Here is a 17,983-nt window from a genome sequence, read left to right as displayed (position 1 = left end):
TCTCGATCATCAATTTTTTAGGTGTTTAACTTTTAGCCCAAACCTCCTATTAAGGTTATCTATGCATTCACATGTAGACAATTAAATAATCTAACCAGTAGACTCGGCCATGCCTTATTATGATATCATATGAGCTTTTTGGAAACTTTAGGCTATACTCATATGTGCCACACTTCCAATAATTCAACCAAGTGCCTCAACTCAATGATCCTAATCATCAACATACAACCATAAATGATATAAACCATAGACATACTAAGCATGCTTAATTATTCAACATGCCAAAAATAAAACAATTATAATGCAATCACACACTTGCATTGCTTAAAAGTATAAGAGGCCATCCACTAAAATGCCCAACTCTACAACCAAGGTTACATGCAAGTGACAAATAAAGTTTAACACATAATGCCCTATTGTTAGCAAGATAAGTGTTCAATTACATAGAGACCAAATTAATGACTTTACAAGATGAAGCTCTAGTTCCTAGCTTCTAAAGCTTCCTTCTTTCCCCTAAAATTATCATCTATGGAGAGTATTAATAAATTGGAGTAAGATTATACAATTTCAATAATAAAGTAATTTAATTAAAGCCTATTAAAGTATGACAGTTATAAGCAAACATCACATAAACTCACACGTGGAGTTTCACAAATTTACAAGCAAGCATCAACATAAGGTATTTTGTATGATCAAATGTGATTGCCTTATTTCTCTCATTATATATTTTCATTGAAGTCATAAGCTACTAATTCACATAAGACCACCCCGTGTGGTTACGCTAGACCCACTCTCCAATTATGATGGGTTACCTAATCAAAAATTTCTTAATGTGTGATTAATAAGTTTTTTTTTTTCAAAAATACCTTTGATAAATAAATTACACAATATTTTACCTTTAAACGAGATATCTTATTAAATAAAAGTAAGTATGAAAGGCATTGATATTAACATGAAATTGATTAAAGTCCAGAACTTAAAAAATACTACAAATGTTCATCCATATAGTAGGGTGAGGCTTTGGCGAGATAACTTATTTGAGAAAAATAAGAAGAGCATGGGGTAGAGGCGGTCCTATGAGAAGAAATACATGTTTCTTGAGCAGGGACCACGAGTGAAAATTAAGAAGTTGGATGTTATAGAGTAATAATTTTTTTCCAAGACCTCTCAATGCAAGAAGAGAAAATTTGGGAAGAAAATGTGATGGGTCAAACTTGAACCCAAACAGTTTTGACCTGAGTAACACCACAGCTATCAATAAAATAAGATTAACTTTCATTCCATGCTCACAAATCCTCTTCTAGATTCAAAGTTTGCACCCTCGGATAAAATTTAATTTTTCTTGCAACTATTTATTTTAAATATTTTTTTCAAGATGTTGAGGGAAAAAATGCGAGGGCGAAAAAAGTTTTATGTGCTTTTATTTGACTCTTTCAATGCTTGGTCTCACACTAGCAAAGAGCAAGGAATGATTGGTTGTGGTATTATATTACTTGAAAAATCTTAATTGTTTAAGACAAAAGTGGACATTGGCTGAAAAATTAAATAAAATAGGAAGATATAATCGATGGTCCCCATATTCTTGGCATATTTTGGTATTAGTTCTTATATTTTATTTCATTGCTTTAATCCCTTAAATTTCATCCACATGCAACATTAGCCCATATAAAGATTTAATTGTAGCTAATGTGCATATAAACCCCATTACTTCTTGTGTTGACTTGTTAATTAAAATTGTAATGATGGTGAAAAATGAGTAGAAAGCAAGGAAAAATAAGCATGGAATTAAACCATAATTTCTACAAGTGCGACGAGTGAAGCTCTAGGATGTTGAAGACTTGGCGGCAACTAGAGCTAAATGATATAAAAGTTAGATGCCATTTTACTTATATAATATCCAACTTACTATAATCTTACCAATTTAACATTGGAGCTGTGTAAATATTAGCAGATTTAACCCTGTAAGTGATTTAAAAAAAATTAACGTTAGATGAAATTTAAGAGACCGGGGGCAACAAACAATTATATTTCATCAAGTAAAATTCAAAAATTTATAGCAATTTGAGTAATTGGACCTGTCGGAATGAAATTGAAAATCCAAGGTGTCAGACCAACTTGATCATGAGTTTTTTGTTTTTTGTTTTAAAAAAGATATATCTGGGTATTCAAGCTGGCCGAATTGAACTCGAACTTGGATTCCTCATCTCTTGCGCCAACTACACTCGAAAATCGTGGTTTTTTTTTTTTGGCCCCCTCTGCACATTGTCATCATTTTGTTGGGTGTCATGGTACCATGTTAAAGTATTTAGTGTTGACGTTTCAAAAGTTCCCAGACCATTTATAATCCAGTGCTCTCCACGCCCTTTTTTTCCTCCCTGAATAATCCAATCCTATTAATCCATTTTTTTTAATGCTGGAGAAAAATGTAATGGCAAAATTTTCATTTGCGATTTCAAATGTTAACGACAGTAACTCAAATGAATAAAACAATTATAATAAAATTAAATACTGATTTAAAAATATTAAATAATATATAATAGGGTGAGGGGGCAAAACCCTAACAAAGTGATCAGCTATGAATGCTTAATATCCAAAAGTGAGAAAAAAAAATAAAAATATCTATAATGTTACATGGATGAGTACAAAAGTGATTAATTTTGCTACTGTGGACTAATAAAGGGGTAAAAATACCCATAAAGTCACAGACTAAAAGCAAAAATACCCATAATATTATCAGAGCTAGTGCAAAAGTACTAATCCATCTAATTTCTTAAATATTGACCACTTAACTGACAGCTAAATAAAAGTTGATCATTTTTTTACTGATATGGATAAAAAATATTTCTAGATAAAATTTTTTGAAAGCTAATTGATTATTATATGAATATCATATGAGAAAATATCATTTTGACTGAATATCAAACTAAATTGCCTGTTTCTTTGCAGCATTAGCGAAAACCAATCAAAATTGCTTAAGGTTGTGACAATATTCTCAAGCTAGATGTGCTCAGTCTCGATCTTTGATTTTGTATAATTTATCTTACTATGTTAAACCTCAGGTTTTACAGATAAGAAAAATGAGTGGAGAAGAAAAAAGGAAGGGGACAAAATATGTGATGATATAAAAAAACAATGTGACATTGATTTTGACGGATTGATCACTATTGTACCTACTAAAATAACATTATGGATACTCATATGATGATCGATTAACATCCGTAAAAATTTATTTGAGAATATTTGTTATTTATGTTAGTGAAAAAATAGTCAATTTCCACTTAGGTGTCAACTAAATGATCAACCTTTAAGGGGTTGGATGGATTGATACTTTTGCACTAACTCTGATAACGTTATGGATATTTTTGTTCTTGGTCTAAGATTTCATGAATATTTTTGCCCTTTTATTAATCCACGTCAGCAGAAATTAACATGTAACATGCATAGTTAACATTTAATGATCAGAATTAACGATTTGATCACTTTTGCACTCACCCATATAACGTTATGGATATTTTTATCACTTTTTTCATTTTAGGATATTAGGTGCCCGTGGCTGATCAATATTTTTGTCCCATTACCTTATATGATACTAAGGCTAAAACATGTGTATTAAATTTCTTAGCCAGACCAGATTCGAATTATGCATTAAAAATATTAAGTTGAGTACATATGACATGCCTAGTCGATGATTCGTAAAATTCAAAGGAAATGTGAATAATAAAATGTCTATCGAGAATTAATAAACAACAAAACTATACAGAGTATATTAATTATAATAATCATAATTATAAAATTTTAAAAACCAAGTGAAAAATAAAAAAAAATTTAAGAGTACTAATCAGTAACAACATATTATCATGTTCTTTTATATCAACATATTCTAAATTGTGTTTCCAATCATGTTTTATTTGTCATTTTATAATGTCGCGAAACATTATTTTTTTCCCCTTAATATACGCCGTATATCGAAAACAACTAATCTTCAACTATTTTTCATGAGCATTACCTATTGACTAAAAAAAATTTATATTTAAGAGAGAAGGAAATAAGTACATCAAATGATCGGGTACTAAGAAAAGATGAAAGACGACAAACGTCCAGATCAACGGAAATGATCCATGACTGTTCGCTTTCTCATCTGTCTTCGTCCCTGCCCTGCACCTCACGGTTTTCTCACTTCGTTCTCCCAACTATTGTTATCCTTTATAACTATTGCCGTCTATTATATCTCTATTATTTCCAGAGATTTCAACATCCAAGCCCTCCTAATTTATTTGATACACAAGTATCTTGTAGAAAAGGAAGACATCGTTTGTTCTTTAATTTTCTGACCGCCTCCTTTGTGCTTCACGTTCAATCTTAAGCGGACGCTGTTCCTTTCTGTCCCTCTCCGTCCGTCACCGGAGTTTGCGTTCTTTGAATCGCGCAAGATAGGCAGAGACTCATCCGTTAGCTTTCTCTGTCCCAATTCTGTTGACTTCGGCTTCATTGTTTCCGGAAACAAAATGAAGAAATTCCAAGGTTTTTTGAGATGTCCTTCTTTTACATGCCAGCAGGAGCCCGTTTGGTGAGTTCGCTGTATTTTATGCAGATACGTAGATGAATTATTGGGCACAACCTTTTCCACTGTTTGTTTTGTGACATATGAGGCGGAATTTAATTTTCCATAATCGTAACATATTATCATGAGGCTAAAGAGTTTATCTTACTGAAACTGCGTATCTTAATTTCACCGTTATCTTTCGTTTCCAATTTCGCTTTCTATAATTCGATCTCAAGCAAACATGTCCCTTGTTTCTTTCTCGTATTTTGCTTTCATTACGACTCGAGATCCACTTGCTTTATTGAAAAGTAAACGTTAGCATGCCAGCGTTTGTGCACTTTCGAAAGACTGTACGCCTATTTGAATTTTATCTATTTTCATCACGCAAAGATGCTCATTCCGATTTCCAGGGAAAAATATGGTTCAAAGTGGGTCCTGGGCTGTAGTATTTCTCTTGGTTGTCAGTTGTCATCAATTTAATTTTCATATTTCTTACTCTTGCAGAGACTCTCTGGTTATTAAGATCGGAAGGTTCTTTATATGTAACCACTTGGAGACAGAAATTTCTGAAAGTGATTTTGAATTTAGTAACTAAACCATAAGCGTGTTCATAATCTCTGGTTCTGTAATTGGTTGTTCTAGAGGCCAACAAAATGGCCTATGATTTGAGTTCTGTACTCTCGAAGTTGCAAATGCTATCCACGTCTGATCATGCCTCGGTCGTCTCCATGAACCTATTTGTAGCACTGCTTTGTGCTTGCATTGTGATTGGACATCTTCTTGAGGAGAACCGGTGGATGAATGAGTCCATCACTGCCCTATTAATTGTAAGTATTAGCTTTTCTATAACTTGTTGCAATACGTTTACTATATATATATATATATATATATATTTATATTTGGAAAGGACAGTTACACACGCGCGCGCGCAACCTATTGCAAGTTTGCAACCCTCCCCCATAAGGGAGGAAAACTCATACCCCACCAAACTCCCACGAAGGGCTATACCCAGCCAGAGGTTGAACTTGCAACCTGTCTCTTTTAAAGGGTGCGTGATGCCATTATGGCACTAGGCCACTGGCAATACATTTATTATGAAGGAACTGACTTCTACACCCTATATTGTTATGGATCACCTCACCCATAGAAGTTCACTTTGAAGAGGCAATAATGCATATGTACATAAAATGTCTAGGCTGAGCAATAAGGGATGCTGCCTTTCCTTTCCTTGTTTATTTTTCACTTGACAGTCACTGAATTTCATATGCATTTCAGGGTCTTTGCACTGGTGTAGTAATTTTGCTGATTAGTGGTGGCAAAAGCTCACATCTTCTTGTTTTCAGTGAAGATCTTTTCTTTATATACATTCTGCCACCTATTATATTCAATGCCGGGTAAACTTTTTGTACCATTGATTTATAAAAATCAGGATTCCATATTTGACTCTGTAATTGTCATTATGATGAGCCAGCTTGTTGTGAAATATTCACTGGCTGATAAATGAAGATTTGTACTTAGATAGTCCAATGTGATACTCTTAAATTGGTCTAAGACCCTCACATGCACTTATATTATTGTGTATTTAATGAATGATGTACATTCTGATGTTGTATCTCAGAAGAAATGTCTTCTATCAGAGCCTTTAGAAACATATGGCATCCTTTGAGTCAAGATGTTTGAAATTTTGCTGGTACTCTATTCTCTTGTTTATAAGTATTGGCTTATGAACAAGTGAGATAGGACTATTACATCTTTAGTTTATGGACTTCGTTGCTTTTCCAGTTTCTACAATATTGAAAGATATACGATATAGAACTTTTATTCAACTTGGTCTTCTTGGATCGTGCTTTTGAATTACTTGGATTGTATAATCCCTTGATATATATATATATATATATCTTTAAGTGGTTGGAGTGATTAAAAAAGAGGCAATGTTGTGATTACATTATATTTTAATCTGTTTTGTTAAAAATTTCTTCTCTGCATTCTATTCCAGGTTTCAGGTGAAAAAGAAGCAGTTCTTTAAAAACTTCATCACCATTGTGTTGTTTGGTGCTGTTGGTACATTAATATCATGTAGCATCATAACTTTGGGTATGTCTACTTCTAATGATAAAAAGCTCTCCACAAAGATGGAATAAGCTAATCACTTTAAGCAAACTGGCCATGCAGAAATCCTCTTGTTCGGAGTCTGCTGACTTGAATTTAATGCATTGTTGTAGGTGTTACGGAAGCTTTTAAATGGTTGAATATTGGCTCAATGGATGTAGGGGAATATCTTGGTACTATATTTGCCCTTCTCTATTTTGCAACTCATCATTCTTTTTCTGACTCACTATATTAAAAAAATTTTCAGCAATTGGTGCAATATTTGCTGCTACAGATTCTGTGTGCACATTGCAGGTTTGGAGCAATGTATTTCCTGTAGTCTTTCTAGCAACTATGGCTGCAATGTTAATTTTGAACTGAAAATGATGATGCAGGTGCTAAATCAGGATGAGACTCCTTTACTCTATAGTCTTGTATTTGGGGAGGGAGTTGTTAATGATGCTACATCTGTGGTACTTTTCAATGCAATCCATAGCTTTGACCTCAACAATATTGACCTCAGAACTGCACTGCGGTTTTTTGGCAACTTCTTGTATCTCTTTGCTGCGAGCACCATGCTTGGGGTTTTGGTAACTTTCTTTCCTGAACTTCTTTCATGCATTCACTTTTTGCGCGCGCGCACATCAGTGAGTATGGTCTAACATATCTCTATCACCTTGCAGGCAGGTCTACTTAGTGCATACATCATCAAAAAGCTGTATATTGGAAGGTATCTTTGTGGCAGGATTGTTGCCATCATGTGCTATGCATTTATGACAATGGCATCATGCTCTTATTTGTAATGACACCTCAAGTCTACAGATGAAGGAGATAAAACCACCTAATTTGATTGTTTAACAGGTTCATTCTGGCTTGAAGCCAGTGTTAGGGGTTTCATTGATTAGCTGGTTCTCGATATAATTTTTCCGACTTTAAATTATTTTACTACATGTTAGGAACAAATTCAAACGATTAACTGCATGAAGACATTTTAGTTAAAGATGAAATATCATGGTCTTATTAGCAGAATGGGTTTTTTAACTACGGGTATTTAGTTTAACAAATAAACGCCTAATAGTTCATTGTTGTCTCTAAATTCCTTGGGAGTTAATGATAGGAATGACAAGTATATAGCTAACATAGGGCATGGGTCAGAGCAACTTGCGTGGCTTGTACATGACTCACGTCTCATGCTCCTCTGTTTGTTAGCCATGACTTATCATTTGCTATCACTCGTGTGTGTGTGTGTGTCTGCTCATATATCTGTATTAATCTTGAGGGCACATAATAGTCCTTTTACCGAGGTTCATTACATTTCTCTCCAAATTTTAGGCACTCAACAGATCGTGAGGTGGCTCTTATGATGCTAATGGCATACCTTTCATACATGCTTGCTGAAGTAAGATTTCATGAACTTTAAGAATGTTTAGCCGGCTGGAGCCTGTCCTCATAGAGCTTTACTATGTAATTTTGATTTGATGGTTGATACTGGTCATATGCATGATGCTGATACATATAGTTTTTTCTGCAGTTATGCTATCTGAGTGGCATCCTCACTGTATTCTTTTGTGGAATTGTGATGTCACATTATACCTGGCATAATGTTACTGAAAGCTCGAGAGTCACTACAAAGTATGCGTTCTTAACTGATATTCGTGAGCTGAATGAATTTGTTTGAGGTAGTGGGACAGTACAATTATGCATGTGAATGTCTAACTATGAATTTGTATCTTATCATGTGATGTAATAGCAATGATTTTTTTATTTTTTGTCTTTCTATAATTAATTATTATGTGTGTCTTCCTTTCTAGTAACATGACCGTGTGGTCACGTGAGAGAATTTATCTATTTCTGACTAAATATTTTCCACTGGCCATTACAGGCATGCTTTTGCAACATTGTCATTTGTTGCTGAGACTTTCTTATTTCTTTATGTTGGTATGGACGCCTTGGACATCGAAAAGTGGAGATTTGTCAGTGATAGGTATGTTCTATTTTCATAATTGATGCGTCATTTTCTCATCGGTCCTCTTCTTTAAAAAAAAAAAAAAAACCTTTGTTGAATGCCACAACTCTACTCTAATAACAGTTAAGTACATGGCTGCTATATTGAAACAACCCATGTTAGAATATGTTTATGGACATCTCTTCATCCGCACTTCAAGTTTTCGTTTCTCACAACAAAACTTCCTTGTCTTTTATAAAGGGAACAAAATAAAATATGTATCCCACCTGGTTTCTTTTCTCTGCAGCCCTGGCACATCAGTAGCAGTTAGCTCAATATTGCTGGGTCTAGTACTTGCTGGGAGAGCAGCTTTTGTTTTTCCCTTATCCTTCTTATCGAATTTGGCTAAAAAGTCACCAAATGAGAAAATTTCCATCCGGCAGCAAGTATGGCTTCATTCTTGTAACCTCTAAATATCCTTTTTCTACATTTCCTGGGCAGCCAAATTATGTTGACAGTTTCTTGGTGTAGGTGATCGTTTGGTGGGCCGGTCTTATGAGGGGTGCTGTTTCAATGGCACTTGCCTATAATCAGGTAGGGAAAACTTCGCTTGTTCGAAGGTATGGTTATTGCAAAACTAATAATACTCTTTCAAACTGCAGTTCACGATGTCAGGTCATACTCAACAGCGGTCCAATGCAATCATGATCACCAGCACCATTACTGTTGTGCTTTTCAGCACTGGGGTAAGACATTTGCTTATTTGTTGGACATCTTACACAAACTTCATGTCCCTGATCTTTACTTTGTTGTGATAAATTAACTACTTGAGGTAAAATGTAATATCTTGTACCGGGGGATCAAATTTGTAATTAACTGGCCTGATTTTGTTGCTTGATAAGTTATATTAGTCTGCTTATATATATACATCTGACACTAGGACAGTGAGGTTACTGCTATATTGTTTGCACCTATGATCCAAATAAATTGCTCTATTATGTCGATCTGTGAGAATCCATGAATAATTGCACCTTCACCCCGTGACTACAAATTATTATTCAGATTTTATTCCAAAATCAGGTATATGGTTTGAATGTCACATTAAAATTTCTTTTTAGCGGTGATACTAACACATTCTAATTAAATTGTTAGGTGTTCGGTTTGATGACTAAGCCACTCATAAGGCTTTTGCTGCCTCATCCCAAACACAAGGTCAGTGTGACTGGGGCAGATTCATCTACTCCAAAATCTGTAACTACGCCATTGCTTGGTGCCGCCCAAGATTCTGAAGCTGATCTTGGTGGCCATATTCATCGTCCAGGCAGCATTCGTGCACTATTAGCCACTCCAACACACACTGTTCATCATTACTGGCGTAAGTTTGATGATGCATTCATGCGTCCAGTATTTGGCGGGAGGGGTTTTGTTCCTGTAGATCCTGGTTCACCTACTGAAAGCAAGGGTCATTATCAGTGGCATGGGGAAGAGAACCAAAGAAACATCTAAAACGTGAGGCTCTGTAAATTCTGTGGAGTTCAAGCACTGAACCTCGTATAGGAACTTTGGTGTGAATACCTAGGGATAGGGGACCGTAGTCCTCTCTGAATCTCCCTTTTTAAACTGAACTGATATTTAGTTCACTGTTTTCACAATTTATTATCATAAATTAGCGAAATTTGCAGTTTGTGCACGCTATATTATAATGTGTTGCTTGTGCTTCTTGTGATAGGAAGGGGAAATTTCTGCCTACGTCTACGTGGTTCAAATTCCATATATACCATGTTACACAGTTCTAATTTTTTGGTCGAAGAGAGTGATGCTTTTCATACGAGAGAGGGAGAGGTAATAGGATTGATACTTCCCAAGCCAAAAAGAAATAGGAAGTCATGCCCAAATCTTATACCCTTTTGTATAATAATATTTCTCCCATTCAAAAATATAAAACATTTTTAAAGAGTTGAATGTTAAAAAAATGTGAAGTATTTTTAATTTTTTGAGTTATAATTATTGTTTTTTTTTCAAAAGTTTTTTTATTATGAATAATTTTATATTTATTATAAGACGTTTAATAGAAGTAAATATAAAAAGATAGGGTTAATTTAAAAGTAGATAACTATTTTATTAGTAAGCGAAATTTAATTAAAAATGCTTTACATTTTTGAATTAAGGAAGTATAAGATATCTTCTAGAAATTTTATTTAATTCAAAATATAAGGTATTGAGTAATTTTTATAATTATTTTTTAAATCATATCTCTACTTTTATTTTTTTTAAAAAAATAATGCATTAAAATTTTTATTGTAATTGTCAAGGCACTTATATAGAGGATTTAATGAAAATATAATTGAAAAGATGTAAATTTTTTTAAGAAATCAAAATTTTAACTAACATTTTTTCATGAATTAATTAACAATGCCTTACATTATACTCCCTCCATTTTAAATTATAGAACACTTTTGAAAAAAAAAATCAGCTCAAAATATAAGACTTTAGATAGATTAATATTTCATTAAATGCACCAATTTTAATATTACCTTTTCTCTCTTTAAAGTTAATTTTCATTTCTTTTCTTTTATAATATATTAAATGATGGGTATTTTTAAAAGTTTATATTTTTTTTAGAAAGATAAAATTATTAAGTGTATTTAATTAGATTTGTCAATATGTAGAATTTTATCTAAACGTGTCTTATAATTTAAAATGTGGGGAGTAATATGAAGGGATCATAATAATACTCCCCTTTAATTTATTTATAAAAAGCAAATAAGAGACTTTTTTGGATATAAATTACAAAGGATTAACTACCCATGGTCTCTTGCATTTATTATAAATTTTATTTTTTTACTCATTTAAGTTAACATCATTAAATATACAAGTATCCTGTCAAACAATCAATCAAGATATTTTAAAAATTTAATACTAAACGTGCTTTTTGATTTTAATTGTCTTCCTTCTTTGCATTAAACAATTATTTCTTTTTTATACAAAGAATTTGGAAGGAGCATATCTTCGGCATATTGAAGATATTCTCTCAATTTAATATTATAAATTATTTTTACTAAATTACACTTCTAACAAGTTACCCAATTGATTATTAAAATTACACTCTTTTCAGATTTATTTTTATTTAATAAAGTATCTCAATTAAAAAAAATTTATTAATTACATTTCCTAATTAGAAACATCTTTAAAAAATTATTATAAAGCCTAAAATACCATATGTTTTTAACATGATACTTTACAAAGAATGTTTGTAACAGTAATACTGAATGGGGAGGAGTATAGTATCGTTTTGGGGGGGGGGGGGGGGAAACAATTAGTCTGGTTTCTTCATTAAGTAGCATGATACCAGGCATCCAATTGTGGAACGATCCGCACATCTACAATTTTTTTAACATTATTATCTATGATTCCGTTCAAATTAACTACAACATCCTACTACCCAGAAGATGATAATATTTTGCAAAGCAAACTTGAAAAGTTATCACCCCATATCACATCAATTAAGCGAGGAATATTAAATGACCATACCATAAAACAATGACTACAGAGCTTATAGTAATTTTCTAAAAAAATTAGCAGAAATGTCATAAATTTATACAAAAAATTATACTTTATAATCGTGATAGCACGTTTCATTAAAAATTGAGATTCTTAAATGTGTAATACTTGGGTTCATCTGGCAATAGTTGTATCAGCTTAACTAAAATTTCACTTCTATAGATTTCAATGGTGCCCGGTAAACCCTGCAAAGTTCAAGCAATGTGCTGAACAATAAAAAATAAAATAAAAAATTTTAAAAATAAAAAATATCTTTGTACCCTTTTAAAAAAATAATAATAAACGTCATTCAAGCAATTCGGCGAGTCCACGTGGGGAGGGCCTCTCCTTTGCTTTACCTCCTTTTCTCTCCACTTATCCCATCCTAGCCATTTATATTATTTTATTAAATAATTTTTTAAAATTATAAAATTAATGAACGGTCAAAATGAGGGAAGTGGAGAGAAGGAGGTGAAGGAAAGGAGAGAACTCTCCTACGTCATTCAAGTACCTGAGACAGTCGGATAAACATAAAATAGAAGGAAGACTAACAATTCACATAATTATAAATATCCCGTTTTTTATTCCTCCAGAAGATGCATCATATATCATGCCACAAGCCAACGAACCAAAACTCAGAGCGTCAAAAGTAACAGTTTGACCAAGCATTAGATCTACACAGGAGCATAACACACTTCAGATTCCAAAAGTTTATTGCTTGAGAGTTGAGAGTTCCAAAGCATCATACGCATACATCCTATTTCATGTCAACCAGGAGCGGAGAGGTAGTTCATCCTTGCAGTCCAATGATACCTAAACGAATTAAGCCAAGGAACAAGCGCTTCAGTCAATATTAGCAGACAACAAAATAGGAACTGAAACCATCGCACGGCATAAGATGAGATGCATTTTTTAGGGGAGAAAACTCAGATTAAAACATAGCAGTTTTGCGTAACAACCAATTATTGTTGTCGTTGCTGTTGATATTATTATTACTACATTTAGCCAAGGATACAAATTGATTGAAAAAGGCGGTCAACCCATATCTGTCAGTTGACATATTCTCCAAAAGGACTTTTTTGTATAACCTTAATTTGTAGCATCACAACCAATTATTATTATCATTTTGGTAGTAAACAAGGATAACATTGACATTACAAAACAATATGCAGATAAGTTTTAAACAAAACGTGGTTTGGCAGGCTTACCACAAGCTACCCTGCCACCAGCATTTCCGGTAGATTTGCTAAGCTCATGGCCACCTGAATATAGAATAGAACAGAGCTTACAGAAAGTAAGAAACGTAAACGCCACAGAATACTTGCAGATGGAATGAACAGCAGCTCTGATACACACACGTGGTCAAACAAAAGACTAAATCATGAGCATCAAAACGAGTATACTTGAGTCCGTGGCAGCAGAAAACTAGCTATAAATCACAAACATCTTAATATTAAGGGACAAACATTCCTCATTCTACAAAAGCAAGAATCTTCGAAGAGACAAGTGAGATGAAGCTACTGATTTCTCCTTGTTCAATCAGAATTCAGAAGAAACATCAATGGCTCATTCTAATGATCAAAAGACCTCTACATTATAAAGCAGATAGTCAACTACCTTTCCCAAGATCATCAGGATCTGCATGAACAACAACAGCTCTTCCAATGATGGAATTTGGTCCGCTAAGAGGAATCTGCAGACATAAATCAGCATATTAAATATTTAACTTGTTTATACTGTAATTTAAGATGAAATCGTCAAACAATGAAAAGATAGATCACAGACCTGATTGTCAGTAATGGTGAAGCTTACAGTTCCTGAATAACACATTACACAATGAGATCAAAACATTGTTAAGGTTCATATAGGCATACAGTCACAGGCAAAATGAATGACTTCCTTAGGGATATGCAGTCCCTCAAGGGCCCAGAAATAGGGTAAGAGGATAGATAAGGACCTACCATCATCACCAACATTAACATTTCCCAGATCACCAGCGTGACGGTTCTCGTCTTCAGGGGCACCGTGCTCCTTGCCAGCAGGATTAAAGTGTGGTCCTAAAGTAATTGTGACCATCAACAAAATGTGGTCCAGTTTCTAGGTTCAGACAATAAAAAATGATAAAGATAATTATTGATAAATTATACCAGTTGACATGCAGCCATTTGTGGTGTCACCAAGAGCATGGACATGGAATCCATGAAGCCCAGGCTTCAGGCCAGCAAGACTTCCAGTTACAGTGGTCGGACCTGGACAACTCAAGATATAAGGTATTGATTAATACACCCCCGGCCTGGGGGGGTTAATATTCTGGAAGTACTAGCACCAATTTAAATTACCACCCCCTTCCTGGCTGAAGTTAATAGTTCCAGTGACACCCTCACCGCTGCTAAGAACTGCCACAGCCTTTACCATCGTTTTATGTGATCTTGAAGAATAAAACAGTTGAACATCCATTTAGAATAAATACAGAAGACAACATACGGGCACTCCTTGGAAGAGGGGGAAAAATAGAAAATCGACTAAAAATAATGAAAAGACGTCAACTAAATACATGTTGCTTATATAGTATCAATCATACAAGGAATACAAACAGTACACAACGCAAACTCTATGTTTTATCAATCCAGATTATGAGTCAATTAATTAATAGATGTCAGCCCTCGTGTACCTAGACAGTGAAACAACACAATTACTTCCCGTTAACAGCTGCACAGTAGTATTTACATAATAAGGTCACTCTTATAGCAATTTGATTAGTTACACAACAACGCAGTTTTTATGCAGCAAAAAATCCAAGACGCTAACAAGATAGCAATTCACTTGACAATGCCCAATAAAACACTTGCGCTAAGTACCTTACAGTAGATACCTGCCTCTCATTCTCTCCATTTTTTACGGTTCTATAGGTTCAAGGAACATAAAAATAAACATGAATGTAAAATTTGGGCAACTCAAAGGTTATTTGCTTTCAATGGTCCTAAAGAAAAGTTTCTTTCACCAGCATTTCAGTGAACATAAAAGGATTCTTCTTCCAGCCACTAACCAATTTTCCCCTATTTTTGTCTATTTTTTCGCATCATTTCCCCTATCAGTCTCCAGTCCGAAGCAATAAACATGAAACGTGAGGAATTGAAGATCAAAGTATAAGACGAATGATAAGCTTGGTGACAATAAACAAAATGAGAAAACACTGAGACAGAAATTTTGACGATCTGAATTCACCAGCCACGTTCCAGTTTGTTTTAACACGCAGAATCATAAGACGGAAATTCGTGACGAGCAGAGAAATTTAAACAAAACAGATTGGTGAAAGCTGGAAGGAAATATGGTGCTATTTTGCAGAGTTGAAATGAGAGGAAACCACATCGAAACCAAAATCGGACCTTACTATTCTTCTAAAGATTCGAAACGAAGAGAAAGAGCGGCAAGCTTACCTCAGTCCACCCCTAAAATGAAGAACCGGAAAGAATGGGAGACGTGGAGCACAGAACAGTCAAGGAACAATCTAGAAGCAGGATCTGACAAAGAGGGGCGTGCTTGTTATATAGTGGACGAGTGTGACCAGCTTAGCCCTTGCCATATGGTTTGGAGGGTAAAATGGTAACATCAGATTTGCGAGGCGTGATTCCTGCCTTGCGCTGCTCGTTTTGCGACAATAATTAAATTCAATGTAGTTATTGAAATTTATATTGATTTTTAGTTTTAAATTAAAATGATAACACGCTCTCGTTACAAATTAGGATTAATATATAAATTTACCCCTTAAAGTATCACGCGAGGGCATTAGATTCCTTCAAAGGTAAATTTATATTTTAACTTTTAAATTATAAGATAATTTAAAAAAGTATTATTTATATTGATAAAGTTTAATAATGATGTTTTTAAAAACTTACTTTTTGAAAATAAAATTATAAATTTTTAAAAATATATCTCCACACTTAATCATTACATTATATTATCATTTTAATTTTCTTTTTACTTGAAGAATAGTACTAAAAAAGTATTATTAATGACATCTTAATTTTCTTAAATTATTTTATATTTTAAAATAATAAAATAGTTTTAAAATTATCTTATAATTTGGGAGATAAGGGTAATGTTTAATGGCTTCTTTTAAGTTTTAAACATTTTGTTTCAGTCCCTTCATGCAATAACCCATCCATCTTATCTCTTGCATCAAATACTTTTTTATTGAAATATCCATGGTTGATATCAATTTTTTTTAAAAAATAATTACTAGATGTTAATTAAAATATCCTATTAAATATTGGTGGTAATGGTGAAAAAGTAGTGCATATATTTAACACATTGAATATGAATAAATAAATAAAATAATTTTTAAAAAGGAAAATTTCAACCTAGACCCTTAATCATGGTTACTAAAAAAAAGAGAATTTTAAAAACTCTAAAATTCTACTACAATGAAAATTAAAACATTAAAGTTTTGTTTAATTAGAGGGGAGGGGGGATCCTCCCAATTTGGAAGGAAGGAGGTTTTGGAGGGGAGTGAAAATTTTAAACCCCTCTCCTCCAACCAAAAACTACCTAGAAAAAATTATTTAACTGTCTTTATTAAAAGGTAGCTGCTTGTCCATTACTTTTAAGTTGTTCATTTTCTTACATACTATTATTCATATTCTTATACTCCATCCGTTTAAAAATATAAGATATTTTTAATTGAATCTCACCTTCAATAAAGTAATTAATACTTTTTAACTAATTCTATTTTTTCATATTTACCTATATTAAACACCCTGCAATGAATATAAAATCATTATCAATAGGGGTATTTTTTAAAAAAAAGATAATACTTATATCTCGAAAGACTAAAAATGTCTTATATTTTTGAACATCTAACTCCTCAAAAAATGTCTTATATTTTTAAACGAAGAGAGTATTAAGTTATTCATTACCCTACTATTTGTGGTTTATCCGTCACTTTCAGTTAAATAACCAACTTTTTTCCTTACTTTTTGACAAATAGAGAATAGTAGGACAATAAACAATTTAATATAAGGTAGTGAACAACAATACATAAGGAAACAAACAACTCGTGTTGGTATGATACTTAATGACAACACTTGAAATAAAATCAACTGAAAATAATGGGCAAATAATAGACTGCAGGGCAAATAACAATTTAATATAAGGTAATGAACAACAGTATATAGGGAAGTGAACAATTCATCTTTGCATGATGACAACACTTGAAATGAAATTAATTGAAAGTAATGGATAAATAACAGATAATAAGATAATGAAAAAATTAATATAGGGTATCGGATAATAGTATGCAGAGAAACAAATAACTCGTGTTAGCACGATGACAGCACTTGAAATAAAATTAACTGAAAGTAATGTACAAATAACAAAAAATATAACAATAAACAACTTAATGTAGGGTAATAAATAATATTATATAGAGAAATGAACAACTTGTATTAGCACAATGATAATACTTGAAATGAATTCAACTAATAATAACAAACAAACAACATACAGTAGGATAATGAATAATTTAATATAAGGTAGTAAATAATATATAGTAAGGAAATAAACAACTTGTGTTTGGGTCATCCAAGGTCATTATTTGTACTTCAGTGCCGTTGGATTGCGATGAAATTTTAAAATTCATGTGATTCTTTTTTTTATTAACTATGATCAAGGGGTCTTTATAAAAAAATTTTCTTTTTAAATAATAATAATAATAATAATAAATTAGTTAAAATATTCAGATTGATGGAGTATTAGTGATTGACAATTAATTTCAAGTTGCCAACCACACTACCTCTAATCCAACCAAGCATATTAGAGCTGTTATAACTTAATATAAACATATAAAATTCAAGTAAAAAAATATAGAT

The 17,983-nt window shown here is 32.9% G+C and overlaps 2 protein-coding genes across 5 annotated transcripts; one reads left to right on the top strand and one right to left on the bottom strand.

Annotated features, from left to right (window-relative positions):
* Positions 1 to 4,088: 4,088 nt before the first annotated feature.
* LOC129316615 (sodium/hydrogen exchanger 2) lies at positions 4,089 to 10,271 on the top strand. The gene is made up of 15 exons (XM_054961030.1): positions 4,089 to 4,567; positions 5,048 to 5,370; positions 5,819 to 5,937; positions 6,540 to 6,637; positions 6,766 to 6,825; positions 6,900 to 6,946; positions 7,027 to 7,221; positions 7,315 to 7,361; positions 7,964 to 8,030; positions 8,163 to 8,263; positions 8,514 to 8,615; positions 8,884 to 9,022; positions 9,108 to 9,170; positions 9,239 to 9,322; positions 9,729 to 10,271. Exons 2-15 carry the CDS (start codon positions 5,197 to 5,199, stop codon positions 10,080 to 10,082), a joined length of 1,650 nt encoding a protein of 549 aa, XP_054817005.1. The 5' UTR covers positions 4,089 to 4,567; positions 5,048 to 5,196; the 3' UTR covers positions 10,083 to 10,271.
* Positions 10,272 to 12,676: 2,405 nt separating this feature from the next.
* Positions 12,677 to 15,684, bottom strand: LOC129318249 (superoxide dismutase [Cu-Zn]). Of its 4 annotated transcripts, none has more exons than XM_054962927.1 (8): positions 15,554 to 15,684; positions 14,456 to 14,544; positions 14,264 to 14,365; positions 14,078 to 14,173; positions 13,902 to 13,933; positions 13,734 to 13,809; positions 13,325 to 13,378; positions 12,677 to 12,929 (listed from the first exon to the last, which is right to left on the bottom strand). In XM_054962927.1, exons 2-8 carry the CDS (start codon positions 14,529 to 14,531, stop codon positions 12,907 to 12,909), a joined length of 459 nt encoding a protein of 152 aa, XP_054818902.1. In that variant the 5' UTR covers positions 14,532 to 14,544; positions 15,554 to 15,684; the 3' UTR covers positions 12,677 to 12,906. The 4 variants fall into 4 exon arrangements, with proteins under 4 accessions (XP_054818902.1, XP_054818921.1, XP_054818910.1 ...); XM_054962946.1 differs by having other exon boundaries at positions 14,459 to 14,544; XM_054962935.1 differs by having other exon boundaries at positions 15,503 to 15,561.
* Between the last annotated feature and the right edge of the window lie 2,299 nt (positions 15,685 to 17,983).

This window comes from Prosopis cineraria, unplaced genomic scaffold (assembly GCF_029017545.1).
Source record: "Prosopis cineraria cultivar Desert tree isolate PC_DT_omini unplaced genomic scaffold, ASM2901754v1 PC1, whole genome shotgun sequence".
Taxonomy (NCBI): domain Eukaryota; kingdom Viridiplantae; phylum Streptophyta; class Magnoliopsida; order Fabales; family Fabaceae; genus Prosopis; species Prosopis cineraria.
This window is presented reverse-complemented; position numbering and strand designations above follow the sequence as displayed.

Excerpts from the sequence above, each read along its gene's own strand:
- LOC129316615 (XM_054961030.1), top strand. The coding sequence starts at position 5,197 with ATGGCCTATGATTTGAGTTCTGTACTCTCGAAGTTGCAAATGCTATCC. Across the intron at positions 6,638-6,765 it reads ATGTAGCATCATAACTTTGG|GTGTTACGGAAGCTTTTAAA; the intron begins GTATGTCTACTT and ends GCATTGTTGTAG. Across the intron at positions 9,023-9,107 it reads AAATTTCCATCCGGCAGCAA|GTGATCGTTTGGTGGGCCGG; the intron begins GTATGGCTTCAT and ends TTCTTGGTGTAG.
- LOC129318249 (XM_054962927.1), bottom strand. The coding sequence starts at position 14,531 with ATGGTAAAGGCTGTGGCAGTTCTTAGCAGCGGTGAGGGTGTCACTGGA. Across the intron at positions 14,366-14,455 it reads CTTCAGCCAGGAAGGGGGTG|GTCCGACCACTGTAACTGGA; the intron begins GTAATTTAAATT and ends TGAGTTGTCCAG. Across the intron at positions 13,379-13,733 it reads TCCTGATGATCTTGGGAAAG|GTGGCCATGAGCTTAGCAAA; the intron begins GTAGTTGACTAT and ends TTCTATATTCAG.